A 19619-nucleotide genomic window follows, 5' to 3' on the forward strand; every position below is an offset into this window, starting at 1 on the left:
GAGCTGCAACAGTTGAATATTGGCAAAACTGTGCAAGAAATGCATGACGTTTGTTTTTGGAAACAGGAATCCTGATAATCCTGTTCACTTCTTCTAACCTTCCAATTAAAATACAGTCCACTTCAAAGCCACTAGCCACAACAGATAAGATTCATCGACCTCGTACCATAAGAAAATAATTTTTATCACAAAACCATTGCCATGTGTTTATTTACTGGTTCACTGTAATGTATAACATTCAATATTAAGGATAAAAAGTTATATTATGGGGAAAATTTTTTAACATTTGTTCCACTTTGACAACATATTCTATTGTCATTTATGCGTAAAGCTCCTTTATACAGTGTTTCCCTATGTGTTGTACTTTTTAGGTCCATATTAGATTTGTATAACATAATACAATTATGTATTCTAATAAAACTCACCCAAAAGTTGACAAAATAGAAAGTGAGATGCAGAAGGGAACACATTTTATTGCTAATTTACTCATTAGAAGGTGTAAGTGCTTAAGTGACTGATGAATTAGACCTACTGTATACATCTCACTACAGTCCCTGACAAAAGTCTTGTCGCTTCTCTATTTTGTAGAAACACCTGCAATTAACCTGACTTTTAATTAATCAACTGGTGCTAGAAATAGTTTATATGAAAAGCTAAAGCCCTCCCAAATGATGTTTAATGCACTGAAATAAATTAGTTTCACTGAAAAAAGATTTATCATTTAATCAAGACAGAAAGGTCAAATTTGGGCAAGACAAAAGTTTTGTCGCCTATACAGAAAATGAACAACTTTACTGCAAATCTAAAAATATGTCAGCAAATTAAGTAGTGGTGCTGTGAGATCCAAATTTAATATCTTGTATGACTTCCATGAGCTTGAAGGACAGCATCCATGCGGTTTGGCAAGGATTCATACAATTTATTGATGAAGTCATCAGAAATAGCAAAGAAAACAGTCTTGCATGCCTCCCAGAGTTCATCAATATTCTTTGGTTTCGTCTTCAATGCTTCCTCTTTCATCCTACCCCACATATGCTCAATGATGTTCATCTTGATCTTCTTTGCTTTAAGGAACTTTGATGTGGAGATGGAAGTATGCGATGGAGCACCATCCTGCTGCAGAATTTGGCCTTTTTTATGGTTGGGAATATAAGAGGTAGCTAAGATTTCCTGGTATTTTAGACTATTGATGTTGCCTTCCACCGTGCAGATCCCTCGCATAGCCCCACATAATGGATGTAACCCCAGACCATGATTTTGCCTCCACCAAACTTCACTGTTTTCTGGGTAAATCTCGGCTCCATGCGGATTCCAGTAGGTCTCCTGCAATATTTGCAGTGACTGTGGTGTAATTCAACAGAAGATTCATCTGAAAAATCCACCTTCTGCCACTTTTCCAGCGTCCATCCTTTTAGCAGGCTGTGGGCCTTGGCAAATGCCACACGGTTTTTCAGTTGTCTTTTGTTTAGTGCTAGCTTATGGGCACTGATTCGACCATGGAGGCCATTTCGAGACAGAATCCGACAAACTGTTCTGGTTGACACAGGGACTTCAGGTGACCAGGTCTCGAGGAGCTTTGTTGCAGTGGAAAATGGGCTGGCCTTGGATTTTCAAGCCAACAAACGGGTCCTCTCGAGCAGTTGTCTTGTGGGGTCTTCCTGACCTGGGCTTGTCAAAAACGTCTCCAGTCTCTTCAAATCTTTTTTTTATCCTCTGAACTTGATGCTGAGACACAATGAAGGTGTTTGCCACATCAGCAGTGGATTTGGTCTTCAGCCTCTTGATAATCAACACTTTAGTCTCAAGGTGAATCTTAAGCAAGTTTGCAGAGGTCTAGTTGCAGTTGATGTGAAGGTCTAGTGTACTGGGGTTCGTTTTATACACACCTGAGACCTAATTGATCCATTATTAGTCACAGGTGAAGCTCATATGACAAAGCGACAACACTTATGTCTTGCCAAAAATTGACTCAATGGGCTTTACCAAGCTGTGAATATTAGAATACTTTTTGTCAGTTTCGTTTTGCACTGAAACATTATTGCAAAAGCTGATGGGATTAAAATGACCCATTTCTTGTAACAAAATCTTGATTAGAAATATATTTTAGCGGCACTTCAGGTCAATTTGTACACAAGCGACAAGACTTTTGTCAGGGACTGGTACTTCATTTATGAAGAGTGCCCATACTGTAACTGACCTGAAAGGCACAGGTCAAATATGAGATCTGTGTCCACTGTTTACGCGCTGTGCTATTAAATGACTTAGCTTCAGGAATGTTCTGTAGTTTCCAAATATATATTTTTTACACTTAACAAAAACATGTGCTTTTTAACTTTACTGTACTTAATGCGAATATCCTTGATTTTCTTGAAATCATAGAACAAGTAGTGCTCCCTACCTATTGCACTTACAGAATTTGGAAAAACATTACACAAATGGAAAGTAAAGAGAAACAGGTAAACTTTTGATTCCTCTGACAAGCAATATTTTGCATCTGTAATACAATTCTCCTAATCAACATTGTGCTACTCTTTTCATAACTTTAAACATCATCCAAACACAATATCAAAATGTATTTTTACATCTGCATGATTATGCAGAATTTGAATTCTGATATGGCCTTTCACATACAGTCATATGAAAAAGTTTGGGAACCCCTCTCAGCCTGCATAATAATTTACTCTACTTTCAACAAAAAAGATAACAGTGGTATGTCTTTCATTTCCTAGGAACATCTGAGTACTAGGGTGTTTTCCAAACAAAGATTTTTAGTGAAGTAGTATTTAGTATGAAATTAAATTAAAAGTGAAAAACTGGCTGTGCAAAATTTGGGTCCCCTTGTAATTTTGCTGATTTGAATGCATGTAACTGCTCCATACTGATTGCATGCAACACCAAATTGGTTGGATTAGCTTGTTAAGCCTTGAACTTCATAGACAGGTGTGTCTAATCATGAGAAAAGGTATTTAAGGTGGTCAATTGCAAGTTGTGCTTCCCTTTGACAATCCTCTGAAGAGTGACAGCATGGGATCCTCAAAGCAACTCTCAAAAGATCTGAAAACAAAGGTTGTTCAGTCTCATGGTTTAGGGGAAGGCTACAAAAAGCTATCTAAGAGGTTTAAACTGTCAGTTTCAACTGAAAGGAATGTAATCAGGAAATGGAAGGCCACAGGCACAGTTGCTGTTAAACCCAGCAGGTCTGGCAGGCCAAGAAAAATACAGAAGCGGCATATACGCAGGATTGTGAGAATGGTTACAGACAACCCACAGATCACCTCCAAAGACCTGCAAGAACATCTCGCTGCAGATGGTGCATCATTCTACAATTCAGCGCAATTTGCACAAAGAACATCTGTATGGCAGGGTGATGAGAAAGAAACCCTTTCTGCACTCACGCCACAAACAGAGTTGCTTGTTTTATGCAAATGCTCATTTAGACAAACCAGATTCGATTTTGAACAAAGTGCTTTGGACTGATGAGACAACAATTGAGTTATTTGGTCATAACAAAAAGGGCTTTGCATGGCGGAATAAGAACACCGCATTCCAAGAAAAACACCTGCTACCTGCTGTCACATTTGCTGGAAGTTTCATCACGCTGTGGGGCTGTGTGGCTAGTTTAGAGGAATGGGGCCCTTGTTAAAGTCGAGGGTCGGATGAATTCAACCCAATATCAACAAATTCTTCAAGATAATGTTCAAGCTTCAGTCACAAAGTTGAAGTTATGCAGGGGTTGGATATTTCAACAAGACAATGACCCAAAACAAAGTTCGAAATCTATATGCATTCATGCAGAGGAGAAGTACAATGTTCTGGATTGTCATCACAGTCCCCTGACTTGAATATCATCGAAAACCTATGGGATGATTTGAAGCAGGCTGTCCATGCTCGGCAGCCATCAAATTTAACTGATCTGGAGAGATTTTGTATGGAAGAATGGTCAAAAATACCTCCATCCAGAATCCAGACACTCCTCAAAGGCTATAGGAGGCTATATTTGCAAAAAGAGGCTCAACTAAGTATTGATGTAATATCTCTGTTGGGGTGGCCAAATTTATGCACCTGTCTAATTTTTAATGATGCATATTGCATATTTCCTGTTAATTCCAATAAACTTAATGTCACTGCTGAAATACTACTTTTTCCATAAGGCATATCATATATTAAAAGGAAGTTGCTACTTTGAAAGCTCAGCCAATGATAAACAAAAATCCAAAGAAGTAAGAGGGGTTCCCAAACTTTTTTATATGACTGTACATGTGAGTACCAGTAAACCTTTGGAGGAGGTAACACAAAAGACAGAGAGGACTGCTGCTGTTACTCTTGACCAGAAGTGGAATCCCTCGCAAGAGAAGATAAAGTCTCAAATCTGCCCGATGACCAGCGATCTCAGATGAGAATCCACCTCTCTAGCTACTTTTACAAACTCAGCCCTGTGGTTTGATGAAAAAGGAGAAAATGGGACAGGGTCCTCAAGATGAGAATGAGAGAGAAAACAGAAATAGATTATTCCACTTTGCAAAATGCAAGAAAAAGTATATTAGAAGCAGGTAGGGTGTTTCTGTGTCCAGTGGGGTGAAATTATTTGCAACCCTAAATATTGGGACTTGAAAAACAAAAACCTTTGTTCCATTCCATATGAACTAGTGTGGTGCTGAGGTGTCACCCATCGCATAGCTGCACTCGGGTCCTAATCTGGGATCTTGAGGTGGTTTGTCATGTGGTGGGTGCAGCAATGTGCTCAATCAGTGTGTGCTCCTAACCTCCTCCTCCTCCTCTGAATGTTCAGTCCATTACATCTTGTATTAATGGATATTACAGTAACCTAAATTGTTTTGTTCATTTGCATACAGCATCATCACCAAATTAGATAATAAAAATAAAATAACTCCTATACATTAAGCTAAAGGAATTGATTTTGGCCAAGCAAACAATTATTGTAAATGCTCATATAACTCTGTAAAATAACTTTAATACTAAATAAGAGGGGCACCTCGCAGTAATGATTCTAGAGCCTGCAACCTAGGCCCTCCCTATGTGGAGTTTACATGTTCTCCCTCTGTCAGTGTGGGTTTCCTCTAACTGTCCAAAGACATCCAGGTTAGGTGAATTGGCAACGTTAAATTGGCCCTAGTGTGTGTTTGGGATGTGTGTGTGTTCGCCCTGCGATGGACCGGCGGCCTAGCCAGGGTTTGTTCCTGCCCTGTGCACTATGCTAGCTGGTTGAGGCTCCAGACCTGCCTGAATTATAAAAGTTATAAAATAACATGACTAGACAAGAGGTTGGCGAAGTAAAATCCAGTTTATTTAGGTCTATTGTCAAGGGAGAAAAACCCAGTGAAGCCTAATGGAGTAAAATAATACAAAGAGGCTGCTGATCTGATGATGAATACACTGAGGGTGCTGATGACATTTTCACACAATTCATGTTTTCCACAGTTAAGTTTCCATTTTTCAAACTTTGCATTTACACATAATGGTAGACTTTTTTTTTTTTTTTGGGTGTTTATTTCTTAATGCTTCACAACTACTTTTGCAAAGGAAATAAAGTGAAACAATCTGCTACAGCGGCCTGTGTGACTACTTCAGTAGTCAAAGCAAATGGTTGCACTTTTTAAATAGCAGAAAATGCCTTATGCCCACTCATAAAATCATATTTGTTTACAGATATTCCAGGTTTGCATATAATAATGTATATAATTTAATATACTTATTGAAAAGATCAACTTAATTAGTGAAGCAGGAAAGGAACTGCCAGCAGGTGGTTAAGTTCTGTTACAATGTTGGGTGGCCTAGTACTAAAATAAATAAGGACTCCCAAGAGCTAGTGTGAGCTACAGTGAACTGTTGCCTAGGTGGAAGCATACAAAGCTTCCTGAAGATTCTAGATTGCAGGCACATGACCCTACTTCTGGAGAGAGTGAGAGAACTGGGAGAAGGTGAAAATACCTTTATAGTCATAGAGAACAGTGTACAGTCTCAGACCAGGAGAGTTTGGACTCAATTGCACCTTTAATATGAGCTATCTTAAAAGTGTGGCAATTTTAAATGAACTGAAAATTCAAGAATGAAAGGACACAAAGGAGCTTCTAGACATAACCTGGGGTACAAAAGTAGGACTGTCCTTAACCCAAGAAATCATTTTGAAGCTTGGCCAGAAGTTTGGGGATTAAAGCTGGCCGAAGTACAGGGAATCACTGAGTGTGAGTCAGGTGGTGAGTTGGAACAAGAGTTCAACCGGACTACATTGTTGCCCGCATCTTTTCAGGCAGTGTGTTGTAGTGGTTAAGGCTTTGGACTTCAAACCCTGAGGATGTGGACTCAAATTCTGCTACGGACACTGTGACGATGAGCAAGTTACTTCTCCTGCCTGTGTTACAACAAACAAAATGTAACCAATTAGATAGATAGATAGATAGATAGATAGATAGATAGATAGATAGATAGATAGATAGATAGATAGATAGATAGATAGATACTTTATTAATCCCAAGGGGAAATTCACATAATCCAGCAGCAGTATACTGATACAAAGAAACAATATTACATTAAATAGTAATAAAAATGAAAAAATGAAAATAAAATTAATGTTAGCATTTACTCCCCCGGGTGGAATTGAAGAGTCACATAGTGTGGGGGAGGAACGATCTCCTCAGTCTGTCAGTGGAACAGGACAGTGACAAAAGTCTGTCACTGAAGCTACTCCTCTGTCTGGAGATGACACTGTTAAGTGGATGCAATGGATTCTTCATGATTGACAGGAGTTTGCTTAGTGCCCGTCGCTCTGCCACAGATGTTAAACTGTCCAACTTTAATCCTACAATAGAGCCTGCCTTCTTAACAAGTTTGTCCAGGCGTGAGGCGTCTTTCATCTTTATGCTGCCACCCCAGCACACCACCGCATAGAAGAGGGCACTCGCCACAACCGTCTGGTAGAACATCTGCAGCATCTTACTGCAGATGTTGAAGGATGACAACCTTCTCAGAAAGTATAGTCTGCTCTGACCATAGAGCATCAGTATTGGCAGTCCAGTCCAATTTGTCATCCAGCTGCACTCCCAGATATTTAAAGGTCTGCACCCTCTGCACACAGTCACCTCTGATGATCACAGGGTCCATGAGGGGCCTGGGCCTCCTAAAATCCACCACCAGCTCCTTGGTCTTGCTGGTGTTAAGGTGTAAGTGGTTTGAGTCGCACCATTTAACAAAGTCTTTGATTAACTTTCTGTACTATATATATACTATGTACTATATCTCTTAAATGTTATAAGATGCCGTGAATAAAACCATCAGCCAAATAATAAGTCAATAATGGGACATAGACGTTCATGAACCTTAGTGGAGATAGTGGCACTCATCATAATACCATTTCATTTTAGTCTATGCTACTCAAGCCCAAGACCAATCTAGATATCATCCTAGATACTCAGTGATACTGAGTGTTCAATGTCTGATGTTATATCGTACGTCTTACTAGTTATTTTACCTCCGTAAATTAGTGACCAATGGTCCAAGGTGTCAAAGTACCAAGTCGGCCACAACAGTGTATATGGAGGAAGTTATCGATGTACACAATATAACTGGCTGTCCCTTACCTTTTAAGAGCATAGCCCCTGTCTATGTGTCCGTCCATCAATCCACATGAAGCAACTCGGTCCCCAGTGGAAAAGTTTTGTTGAAATGTGACACATGTATTTTTCAAGAAAGTTTGTCTAGGCAGTTCAACTTTCCTTGAGATATTTCAAACAGATTGCCCTGTACAAATCTGAAATTTCAAAATCTCCCTTTAAAAAGCATTAGCAAATCTGCTAATTTGTACATCTTAAAACAGAGAAGCACTCTGTGTGACTTCATTTACTAATTACTTTACTGTTTCTATTTTACCTTGACACAGGTAACACCAGCGTGTTTATTTTGCATATCTTTCTATTTTTCACCTTCAATAGCCGTCTGTCTATGAATTATCGCCAGTCTGCAGAGCTTCATTGCTAGTAAACCCAGGAGCAACTTGCTCTTCTATCTATTGTTAGTTGATTGAGATGCTCAAAACCCCTTGGGGACCCTCACTCTTCAATCAAACATTAATCAATCAATTTTCTCAGGATTCCACAGAGAACCTCCCTATCCACAAAGAGATTCTGTAACTAAAACTGGTCCACTTGTCAAAATGGTTGAAAGCCACTGTAATATAAATGATCCTCCTAACCATAAAATTATAAAATACAAGCAATAAAAATAAAATATTATGAATGAAGTACCTTGCAGCATGATTATCTCACAGACACTAATCTATTAGGGTACTCAGACGTCCTGGTTGCAGGGACAGTTCAGTTTTCAGTCTATGGGTCCAGATAAATAACTGAAGAAATTCAAAATGTCCCGGTTTTAACAAGATGGCAATCTAATAAAGTTTTTTCAACTCTGATTTGCCGAAACAAACATCATGAGAATATATTTATAACAGTGTGCACAAAACTCCCAAGACAGGACCCCACTTGATTAACAACTTGTGTTATATTTAAACAGCATTGCAACGAGGAACAAGAAACAGACAAAAACAGAACACCGGCATTTCTTTCATACTTTAACCACTGTGTGGAATCATAGGTGTTCATTTGTAAAAATATTAAGAGAAGAACAGAAATGTAATATGGTGTCCTGGAGGAAGATGGGACAAACTTCATTATAGTTGAGTACAATGAAAAGAGGTAGAGAGAAATAGACACATTCTTACATGGCACAGTCACAAAATGTAACCAGGAAAGTGGGTAAAAGCGGCACATACTGTATATAATTTCTATGTATTGGAAAGTTAGCAGGGTACCAAAAAGCACTAGAGGATTTTTCCTCCTATTTGGAACAAATGTGCCAAGCTGGAGTTGTTTGAAAACACTGCCCAGATGAGATGCAAAGGAGCCATCTAGGAAATGCAGGTCTTGCCCCAGTGGCCAAATGAGGACTTGAGGTAACTATTAGTCCTCCCAGCCAGGCGGGAGCAGATAGACGCTATTCCCAGGTAGCAGCCAAATATTGGTGCAGCTGGCACTTTAAGTAGATGGTTGCATGCTTCTTACATGGTCACCTGGAACCTTTGGTTGACCAACTGGTCATGAACTCAGAATTAGTCAAGGGCTACATTTTAAAAGAGGCCTCCTTCCTTCAGCTAAATAAGCTTGGGGTTGGGACCAAAGTGTAGGCAAGGACTCAATTGTCAAGGAAGTAGAGAAAGAGGAGTGAAAACAACCAGTACTGTTGGTAAGACAGGAGAGAAGAGGAGAAAGGTAGTCCAAGGACAGAATATTATGCATTGTAGAAATAGGCCTTGAAGTGGTGGGTGTTGTTTTCCATTTATGTAACCTTATGGCTCTACTTCTCTGGAACTTTTTTTTCTATAAGTCAAAACCCTTGTGACTGGACTGTGTGGTGTCTGTGACTGATTTTAAGTGAAGGGCTGGCTCAAGAGCCACTAACCACAGCATACAGACATGAATATGTTTTATGACATTATTTAATTCAAGAAAAACTAAGCTACATGTTAGTTGGCAACAAAGAAAAGAGTAACAAAAAATATCAAGTGGAATAGATCTTAGAAAAAAATGTGGGGGTCTAGGTAAGGTAAGGTAAAGTGAAAGTGGTTTTTACTCAGTTACGTTGATCACTTTTGTAAGGTGCTTTGGATAAAAGCGTAGATGAATATGTCAAGGCAAGCAAATGCAAAATTTGATGGAATACAATTACTATAATCTGTGTGAACTGATAGTGTAAAATGGCAAAAAATACAAGCAGTAAACGACTGACCTTCTCTGAACATTTCTAAAAGAAAAAACATAAAAACACACTAACCTTCTAGATCCTGAGTTTCTTCTGGCAGAAGCTCAACTACAATTTCTCCATCTCCTTCATCCTTGGCAAGCCATCGTTTCCCAATGAAGGTATAGCTTTCTAACACTTCTTCTTGCTGGGCCATCTCCTCCTCCTCGTCCACAGATTTCTTTTTCTTTTTCTTCTTTTTCTTGTCCTCTTGTGGCACAGCAGACACTGTGAGGCGTTTGATGATGACAGTATCCAGGTACCATCCATCTCCAACTCCTCTACCATTATGGCCAATACGGAGTTTAAAGACTTTGCCAACATCGGCTGCTTCAATCTGTTTAAACATAAAAATGCAAATACATGCATTGAAAGAGAGCTTTAGTTTTACAATCAACACAGTCTTTATGCATTAGTAGTCCTACTTACAGTATGATACTGATGAATGGCCTTTTCCAGAAAATGTGTGTTCAATAATAGATGAATTTATCATGCATATATACTGAATGGCAAATCACAAAGAGGTAGTATGGCGGTACAGTGAGGAAATGGTTAACGCTGGTGTCTCACAGCTCCATAGTCTTGGGTTTGAAACCCAGCCCAGACTCTGTGTAGATTTTTCTACAGGTTTAAACCTCATATTCCAAAGTTGTCAGATTAATCAACACTTCAAAACTAGCCCTTACAGGATGTGCATACGGGTGTACATGCTCTACAAGGTTGGTTCACATTTAAATTCAATGCTGCCAGGATAGCTTCAGGACCCCAGTGACCGGAACCTTATTAAGCAGATTTGAAAATGGATGGAATGGCTGGATGAGAAACAAATGAAATACTCCAAATACCAAGGAATTTTTTAAATAAGAGAAAACAGGGAGAAATGGAGAGTGTGATAAGCCCATCATTACAAAGTGTCAGTAAGTCCTTTAAAATTAAATAGCTGGGCAAAAAAAATCATGTGGCTAGAGAACCACTCAGAAGCAAACACCTTGGGGTATTATGCCCATTATGAAGGAATCTGTGGGAGACAGAAGGATACTATGCAATGCTATACAGTGGTTATGAAACAGCTGGAAACCTCCATAACTGAGATGGTACTGTAGCTGTTGTGATGGACGGCCAGGGACCTTTCCCCAACGGGAGGCCTGGAGAAGCAGGGGACCGGGAGAGGAGCAATTCCTTCCCCCAGGATGCAAGAGGGCAGCCATGGAACTGGAAGGCTCAACCCTATGAGAATCTGTGGCCACCGCCACAGGGGGCCTTGGATCACAACACTTCCGCCACACCAGGAAGTGCTACAGGGAGATCATCAGGGAGCACCTGAAGCATATTCAGGTGCAGTGTAAAAGGGCCGCCTCACTCCATTCAGGGAGCCAGTCAGGTGGAGGAGGACAGAGCTTGCGAGAAGAGGAACAGAGGCGGCAGAAGAAAGAGATAAGGACTGTGTTTACTGGTGATTTGTGCATTGGTTGGTGCACTGTGCGTGTACAGAGCAAAGAAAATAAAAAGAGTGTGTGTATTGGACATCTGGCTGTCTCAGTGTCTGTCTGTGTCTGGGTAACTTTCACACTGTACAGGTGTACACTTCACAGATGCACACTGGTCTGTGCTGGAGATAGGAAATCACAAATCTGTCAACAAAATTTAAACTTCACGTGCAGATTAAAATCAATAATACTGTAGACAACTGGAGTAAAATTTTTATGGTTAAAAATGAAATATTATACTTAAATATCATAATGTTATTTACATTATACTATTATTTCAAATATTATACTGAAAACAAAATCAGATAAAAGCATATTGTACCACACATTACGCAGATAGCACAATTCTAACTGTCAAGTGTGGTGGTGGCAACCTGCTGTTGATTCTGTAACATTCCCTTTTGGTCCAGCTTCACTATCTTTAATGAAGTTGCCCCCTGCTGGATCTCAGAAGAAAATTAACTAATAAAATGAATTTGCCAACTAGCTGAATAGATTTAGGCAGTGCACTATACTGGGTAAGGCACTGGCCTTTAAAGTACAATGTTCAAATCCCATCTCTGTCTCACTGTGTGGATCTAAAGATGTCAATAAGTCTGCCTACACTCCAACTCCAAACAACATCTGGAATCAGCTGTAATCATTGCTGATCTTGTAAGTCACCCTGGGTAGAGGTATTAGCCAAATAATATTAATAATAATAATACCACCCATCATAGCTAGCCTTTCAGCATTGCTCTTCTGGAGATTACAGAAGCCCATATTAACATTTTCTCTGTCAAGTTGATTGGGGTCTTTTGTCTGTCACTCTTTTGACTTACAGATAACTACAGTACTGTCATTTGAAAAACAAGAAAGAGGACCAGACATTGAAATGATCACTTCAATTGTCCATTTTATTTCATACACTTACTAAGCATTTCTAACGTATTATTAATGTATCATAACCCAGAAAGCCAATAGCTGTGCTAAGCGAAACATAAATTTCACTTCAATCAAATCCAATAAAAATATATTGTAAAATTGGTAGTTATTAATCTTGAACATATTTCATTATTGTAGTTAATTATCTCTTTTTATTGCTTTTATCCCACCACATTTCAGCTGTCATATATTATGTAGCTGAGTGCTTAAAAAGAGTATTTCTGAATTTCTGTGCTATTTAAGTTATCAGTCTACCAAACTGAATTGCATGCTTTTAACCTAGTTACAGTAAGGTACTTATATAACAAATCACAAAAAAAACAAAAAACCTCATCATATTTCACATCTGGGGTCAAAGGCTGTTCATGGCAACCACATGCGTCTTGTGTTCTTATTCTAATTAATTACACCATGCTTAAAGGTGTGCTTTTTTTAAATGACAGTGTTCATGATTTTATTTTAGCAGACCAGTTTGAATCTACACTCTCTTTGCAACAGAATTTCTACAGCATTTACATGTTTTAAATATTATATTTTTTACCAATATGCAAAATACACATTCTGTCACCTCACCTAGGAATAAGGACTAGAAAAAGACCATCAAGTTTTTCATGCCCAACATGCGGCTTGGACACATCCTTTCTAGAACAAGTGTTTATCAACTATATGTGCCAGATTCTTGAACAAGATATTACATTAACTCTTCACTATAGTTTGCCAACCTAGTAGTTTTACTATACTAGCAAACTTGCAGAGCCTCAGTTAGGTGGGCCAGGACAGGTTGTATCTTGTTTGAGACAGACGTGTAGTTGAGTGCAGCTGTGGCACAAATTGAGTGGGACAGACTGGAACCTGTCTCAGGCAAACATATGGTAGCTTGTTGTGCAAATGCTGAAAAATTGTAAAAATGCATGAATGCGCCCTCTCACCAAGTGCAAGTTACACATCTTCTTTAGAATTCATACCAATTCCCGTGGCTGTCGTTGATTGTGTGCAGAACAGACGGCTCTATACACACACACACACACACACACACACACGTGTCTTTCATAGTGAGAACTGACGTACATGCAAGCGTTGAAAAAAATTCAGAAGTGTATGCATGTGTTATCTAGTGGCTCTGGTTGATCGTGAACAGAGCAGACTGCTCCATTAATACACACACACAAGTCTTTTGTTTATAGTTGCCTAATAGTCACACACATGTGCATAGGAGATGGTTTACAGGCTCAAATAGTGGTGTTTCTCAGTCGGACTAGGGGATGGGGCTATCATCTGACACTTTCACCTTTTGTCCTTCTGCAGACCAGCCGAAGACCATGCATCTCAGTGACATGACTACCGGTCAAACCACTGATGACGGCACTTCCAGCATCTGTTAATGACGTCACTTCCAGTACCGAGAACACATTTTCCTGCCACATCAGTTCCTTTTCCGGACTCCCTAGCTCCACCCCTTCCTCTGTTCCACCATATTAATAGATCAGTTTCATCCTGTTACTTAGTTTCTGTTGTGAACTCGAGTCTGTAAAGGCGTATTTGCTTTTTTTGCCTATTTTCAATTAACCGGGATGGTCATCCCCAAACCTTTTTTTGTTTGCTGCCTATTTTATTACTATATACTGTATATATATACATAGTCGCAGATGGCTGGGGGGACGATACGGCGGGGACGCCCAGGATGACCAGAGGAGGGCTTATGCCTCCCCCAGACCACGTGGGGGCGACCGCCCTGGTGCCTATGGTCACCGCCAGGGGGCGCCCCAATGCCTTGGGAGCCCTGGACCTCAGCACTTCCGCCACACCCAGAAGTGCTGAGGGGAAGAGGACACCCGGAGTGCTTCCAGGGATGCAGCCGGCACTTTCGCCAAATTGGGGAGTGTTGGTGGAAGATTGTCGGGAAGCACCTGGAACACATCCGGGTGTGTATAAAAGGGGCCGCCTCCCTTCATACGATGAGTCAGGTGGAAGAAGGACGATGTCTGGGAGGAGGCAAGGAGGCAGCCTGAAGGAGTAAGGCATTATTGAGAGACATGGACTTTGGGGACTTGTGTTTGTGTAGGGGTTTGTGTTGCACCTGTAAATATGGTTGTAAATAAAAGTGTTGTGGGTGATTTGAACGTGTCCGCCTGTCTGTGTCTGGGTCATCTTCCACAATATATATATATATATATATATATATATATATATATATATATATATATATATATACTATACATACAGTATATATTCAGATCATGGGGCTCAAATTACCCATTATGGAAGAAGATATGGTTGAGTTAATTGTTGTAGGCAGTGATGCACTGCTCAAGACCGGAGTCACCATGGATGCAAATATGACCAGGCAGGCTGTACACTAGTAGAAATGGTTAACTACCACCATGGGGTACTATGCCCCTTATGTAGGAATCTGTGGAGTAAAGAAGGATATATGTTATACAGAGTTACCTGCTTCCTACTGTAACCTACTGGAGAGATGACCCAGGAGTTGTGCAGCTCTGTAGGTAGAATTTGGTGGGCTGGATGTTGATTCTGAGCAGGATTTAATAGCCTGCTCTGGTCTGTTGTTAGTAGAGTGCAGAATAAGGAGGGGAAAAACTCAGTGGAGTTGTCCAAAGACAGTGGAAGGAAGACATAAGAAAGGGGGTGATTTGTGATGGTAATGTGGTGGGCAAGTGGGTGTGTCACCTCTCTCAGAAGACAGAAGGTTAAAGACCTGTTAAAGTTGCCCCAAAGAGGCCAGCTTTATTTTTGCTTTGAGTTCAACCTTTTGCTCTCTGCTTAATACCTTTTTTGTATCTTTGCCTATATGGCATTATTTCCGGGTTTGTTTTATCTGATGATATTGTTCTCATATCATTTGTCTTACTGTGGAACACATTGAAACTAAAAAACAATAAAGGTTGAAAAACCAGCAACAAGAACTCATAGAACTCTGTGCCTCCCTTAAACATATCTGTGGGGCTGCTTGTTTGCCCTACAAATCATATTTGCAAGGTGATCAGGGCCAGGACATACCACAAAACACTGGCACTAGTAGCAGCCCATTTTTCTCAGCTGAAAGGCCTTTACGTTTTCATTCTAGAGTTGCAAATGCTAGCCTCTAGGGATCTCTCCTCTGTCTGAAGTGGTATGTCCAAAGCATTGCTTAATTGGCATTGCACATGGATCCTCCAGTGAAAGTGGTCATGCATGTCCCCATGTGTGACAGAGTGTAGCACAGACATAGCAGCATGTTGCTAAGTTAAAAAGAGGTTACTGTACATTACTTTAACATCTGGCGGAAAACATTATAGCACAGTTCATTGCCTTTTTGATTTACTGTTTTGTTATTTTTTTATTTTTCTATGGCATATAGTATTATTGGGAACACAGTGAACGATAGACAATATCTCTTTGCTACAGTTAGAAGTTTTTCTTTCTTTTTAATTTTCTTCCTTTTTTTGTCATTCGGGCGTCTGTTAAGACTATGGTGTGTGTGTGTATATATATTTATTTAACTACCTACATATTTATTTATACATATTTACTACATTTTTTAATCTTCTGTAAAACACAAAATTTCCCCCTGGGGACAAATAAAATTCTTTCTATATTATAAAATATGTGTAGAGACTTTAGCATCTTATACAGTATATAAACGTCTACGTGTGGAAGTGTGTGTGCGTCTGTCTGTTCAGCCTGGAAGTGCGAGGCTACAACTTGCAGCTCAAAGAAAGCGACTCTGTCACCAAAGTGAAACTGCTGCCGTTAATACACAAGCGAGACGAGCACATCGACAAAATGAAACCTCCGAGGAGAGAAAAGCTCGCTTAGCCGCTTATAGACAACAGAGGCGAGTATGTTTGCAAAACAAAGTGCAAGAATCCATGGTTTTTACAGCATGGGCTTACACAGCTAGTTATTTAATAAAACCAAGGATTTTAAAAACATTTTTATTAAACATTTATGCCTATCAATAGAATTACAATATCTGCAAATAAGAAATACACTTGTAATCAATCATTCATCTATTCTTTATTAAACCCACTTAATGCAGGCCAGAGTTGCTGGAGAAAGAACCTGTCCGGGCAGCATCAGGCACAAGGCAGGAGCTGACACTGGATGGGAAACCAGTTCATCCCAGGGCACCAGACCATAGCCAGGCAGGAAAAGCAATATTAAGAAAATTCTTATTGAAACGAATAGAACAATCGATGTGTACTAGAGTGTATTTGCTGGTCAAGTCTTGAGAAGTGGAGTGAAGGGACCCTCTAACTAAGTTTTGTTTATGACAGCCTCTCTTCACAGCATTCATGGACAATCTGACATTGACAGCTTTGTCGGTGGCTGGATGCACATTGATCCTAAAAGGGCTTTAGTGGCTCACTGCCCAGGCTCAGAAGCAATTCAAGCCATTGAAGTCCCATTCCATGGTTTAGTAGAGAGGTAAGGTGATATACAACTCTCACTTCTCAATAGCAGGGGTCCAGATTCCTTTAGTAACAAAGAAACCTGTAAGGCACCTGGTAAAAGATTTTTGCTATAGCACACTGAAGGGCAAATATGATTTGGATATCTGACAGAGCAAGACATGTAGTTCTGCTGGAAATGACAGGTCCCTAGTAAACCTGGAAGGAGAATGAATTTGAGAGAAAGAGAGGAAGATACAAAGAATCTGTACAAGTGGAGAAGTAGGAATGGCGTACATTGTGTTTGCCAATAGAGGTGGACTGTTGAGGCATTGCAGGGACCTTAAGCTGCTTAGCGTCACAGGACAGCACAACAGGGAAGCCATCAGAAATATAAACAGAGGCTGCAGGGACAGTCCTCAAGATCACTGTGAATGAAGAAATAAGTTGGGACTTTATTAACCCCAGCTGGGTTTTATGGGCAAGGGAGTATGATCGCCTAGAGACCCTAAACACCCTATGACCCCCCCACCAGGTACAATCACTAATGATGCAATCGAGTCAATCGCAACGATGTGTGAAAAAACTTGTTACTCTAAAGATAAATCGCTTACTTTAAAAGCAAGCTATATATCAAGTTGTTATAATGTCTGCTGCATTTTTCCAAGAATAAAACGGTCATATCAGCCATTTCATTGTAAAAGGTCATGATGATTATGTAATGATATGTCAGTTTAATTTCTAGGTATTTTTACATAAATGCATATATTAGTCCACATACTGCACAATGCACGACTTAGAATGACCCCTACCTTGAACACATCCATTGACCCTCTTTCAAAATTGTCAGATCTGCTTCTCAAGTTGATCAGCTCTGTTTTTCCATTTTCTCCATAAATCTGAATGAACACATTGGCATCAGTGCCTGCTGAACGGATGTTGCCTGTGATGACTGTCACCTCATAGTTGGTCACTAAAAAAATATATAAAAAAATCATTAATATGATAAAAAGACAACACAATATTTATGCCTACAGTATTAATCAAAGCTATAGAAAGAAGACAGGAAGTTCATTCCAACATCATTTAAGATCTTTGCTCAAAGCAAGCTGTATGGTTTGGTGTGCTATACTGTGATATCAGTTATCTCAAAATTCTGAAGGCTCATCTGGTGTCAATGCTTACAGTTTTAAATTCAAGTCCTTAGTCAGCTGGCCACAGCATCGTGCTACATAAATCGATTTAGCATGTTTGTTGATTGTTAAAACAAATCTGTACCTCATGGAGCATTCTGACAATGTTCCTCAGTATCATTTAATCAAAAATAAATTGTATTAGTGTTTGAGTTTATAGTATTATGTTCAGATTCAAGTATGACTGATTACATTTAAGCTCCTGATAACTACACTTTATCAAATAATATTTGAGTCTATTTAACCCTGATTCAAAATATTTAGCAGTATCATTTTAATTAACATACAAATAAGCTTGCTTGATCACGTTATAGTAGCCTAATTTTGCTGTTGCAAAGACATGAGTAGCTTTGAAAACATTTTAATCAATTAATTTATTTTAAAATGTGGCTATAACACTGTTGGTTTATATAGAAAAAAGATAATACTGTCCTAATTTATTCCCCGTTTAAAATTTGCTCTAACAACAGCTACTAACCAACATAAATACAAACATAACCTCAGACCTGATGGATTAACATAAGAATAGCAATATGATTCATACGTAGTACGCACTTCATAATTCAAGGCAGAACCGCCTCTCAAAAGAAAAAAGATGGGTAATAAAACTAATATTTTGAGTTAAACAATTATAAGCATTGTAAGATGGCTTGCAGTTTAGAGTGAAATATGTTTAATGTAAGTAAGAATTTCATTTTATTATGTGATACATTAATGACAATAATTTTGAATAAGTTTGAACTTCAAATTGGATAGATCATTCTTTTAACACATTAAAACATACAATTTAAGCCACGACTGATTAAATGAAAGTTTTTATTTGAAACTAAACCCAGCTTCCTGAAGTTTGACATTCTTTAGCTTGAGAAAGATATAAATATTTTTGTAATTTAACTTTAAGTGCATCACAACACCATTTTAGTGTCTAAGCCTTTTGTTGCTGAGTTGCAATGGCGCACTGCTCCTTTGCTAAGGAAGGCTTCTCAAGAGTCACTAAACATCTTGTCATGAAGGCTCCGCTATAAAATTCAACACAGCACTTCGGCTCTCTGGCTGAGATTTCAGATAAAAACTGTGAACAGTCTTAGTCTTGAACTCTTAACGTCTCGTTTTGTGATTTGGTTTGTAGATTTAGTGTTTTGTTTCTGGTGATATTTTCAAAGTTTTTGTAGCACCTTCTGGCAATTCTTGTTTTGACTTATAGTATAGTCCTCATTTTAAGAGCAAAATTCATTATTTTAGAAAAGTATTTTTGTTCCGCTTCCTTGCAAATGCATGCATCTCTTAGTCCGTTTTTACCAACATCTTTGCAGTTGCTCACAATCCACTGAGTCAGTAGACAAATATGAAGAAGTCATCTGGAATTAAAAAGTCAGGCGGTGAGAGCCTGTGCCACAGTCACTTTAAGCATTTGCGACTGACACAACACAAATCAAGCATAATATTTAGACTGCACAGCTAAATATTTAGTACAGTTTCACTTAGTTCATAATTTCACTGACAATTCAGTGGCCACTGTGACCTGGAAAGTAAGTAAGGAGATAGTTTGACTGCACCACTTCCTGCATTTCAAAATATGATGATAACATGATATGCAGCAGTTTGGACTGAACTGATTACTCAAATCCAAATGCCCTTTACCCTTCACATAATGGACTATAAGATGATATGACATCATTTTACAAAATCATAAATCTTTAGAATTCCTTATTTACTTATGGCCATAGTTAACGTAGCTATAAAACAACTATACAAAGAAAACACTGCCATGACAAATGCAATTATAAAAGAAAATGCTATCAGGTACATTCTGC

The 19619-nt window shown here is 39.1% G+C and overlaps 1 protein-coding gene across 1 annotated transcript in view; it reads right to left on the bottom strand.

Moving 5' to 3' along the window:
* LOC120527337 (lipoxygenase homology domain-containing protein 1-like) overlaps positions 1-19619 on the bottom strand; it is a 247802-nt gene that overhangs the window by 108109 nt on the left and 120074 nt on the right. The window contains exons 23-24 of the mRNA XM_039750623.1: positions 17425-17585; positions 9844-10147 (exon numbers count right to left, since the gene is read on the bottom strand). Of these exons, the coding sequence (XP_039606557.1) occupies positions 9844-10147; positions 17425-17585 (465 nt within the window). The remainder of the gene's footprint in view (positions 1-9843; positions 10148-17424; positions 17586-19619) is intronic.

Source organism: Polypterus senegalus, chromosome 4 (genome assembly GCF_016835505.1).
Source record: "Polypterus senegalus isolate Bchr_013 chromosome 4, ASM1683550v1, whole genome shotgun sequence".
NCBI lineage: Eukaryota > Metazoa > Chordata > Cladistia > Polypteriformes > Polypteridae > Polypterus > Polypterus senegalus.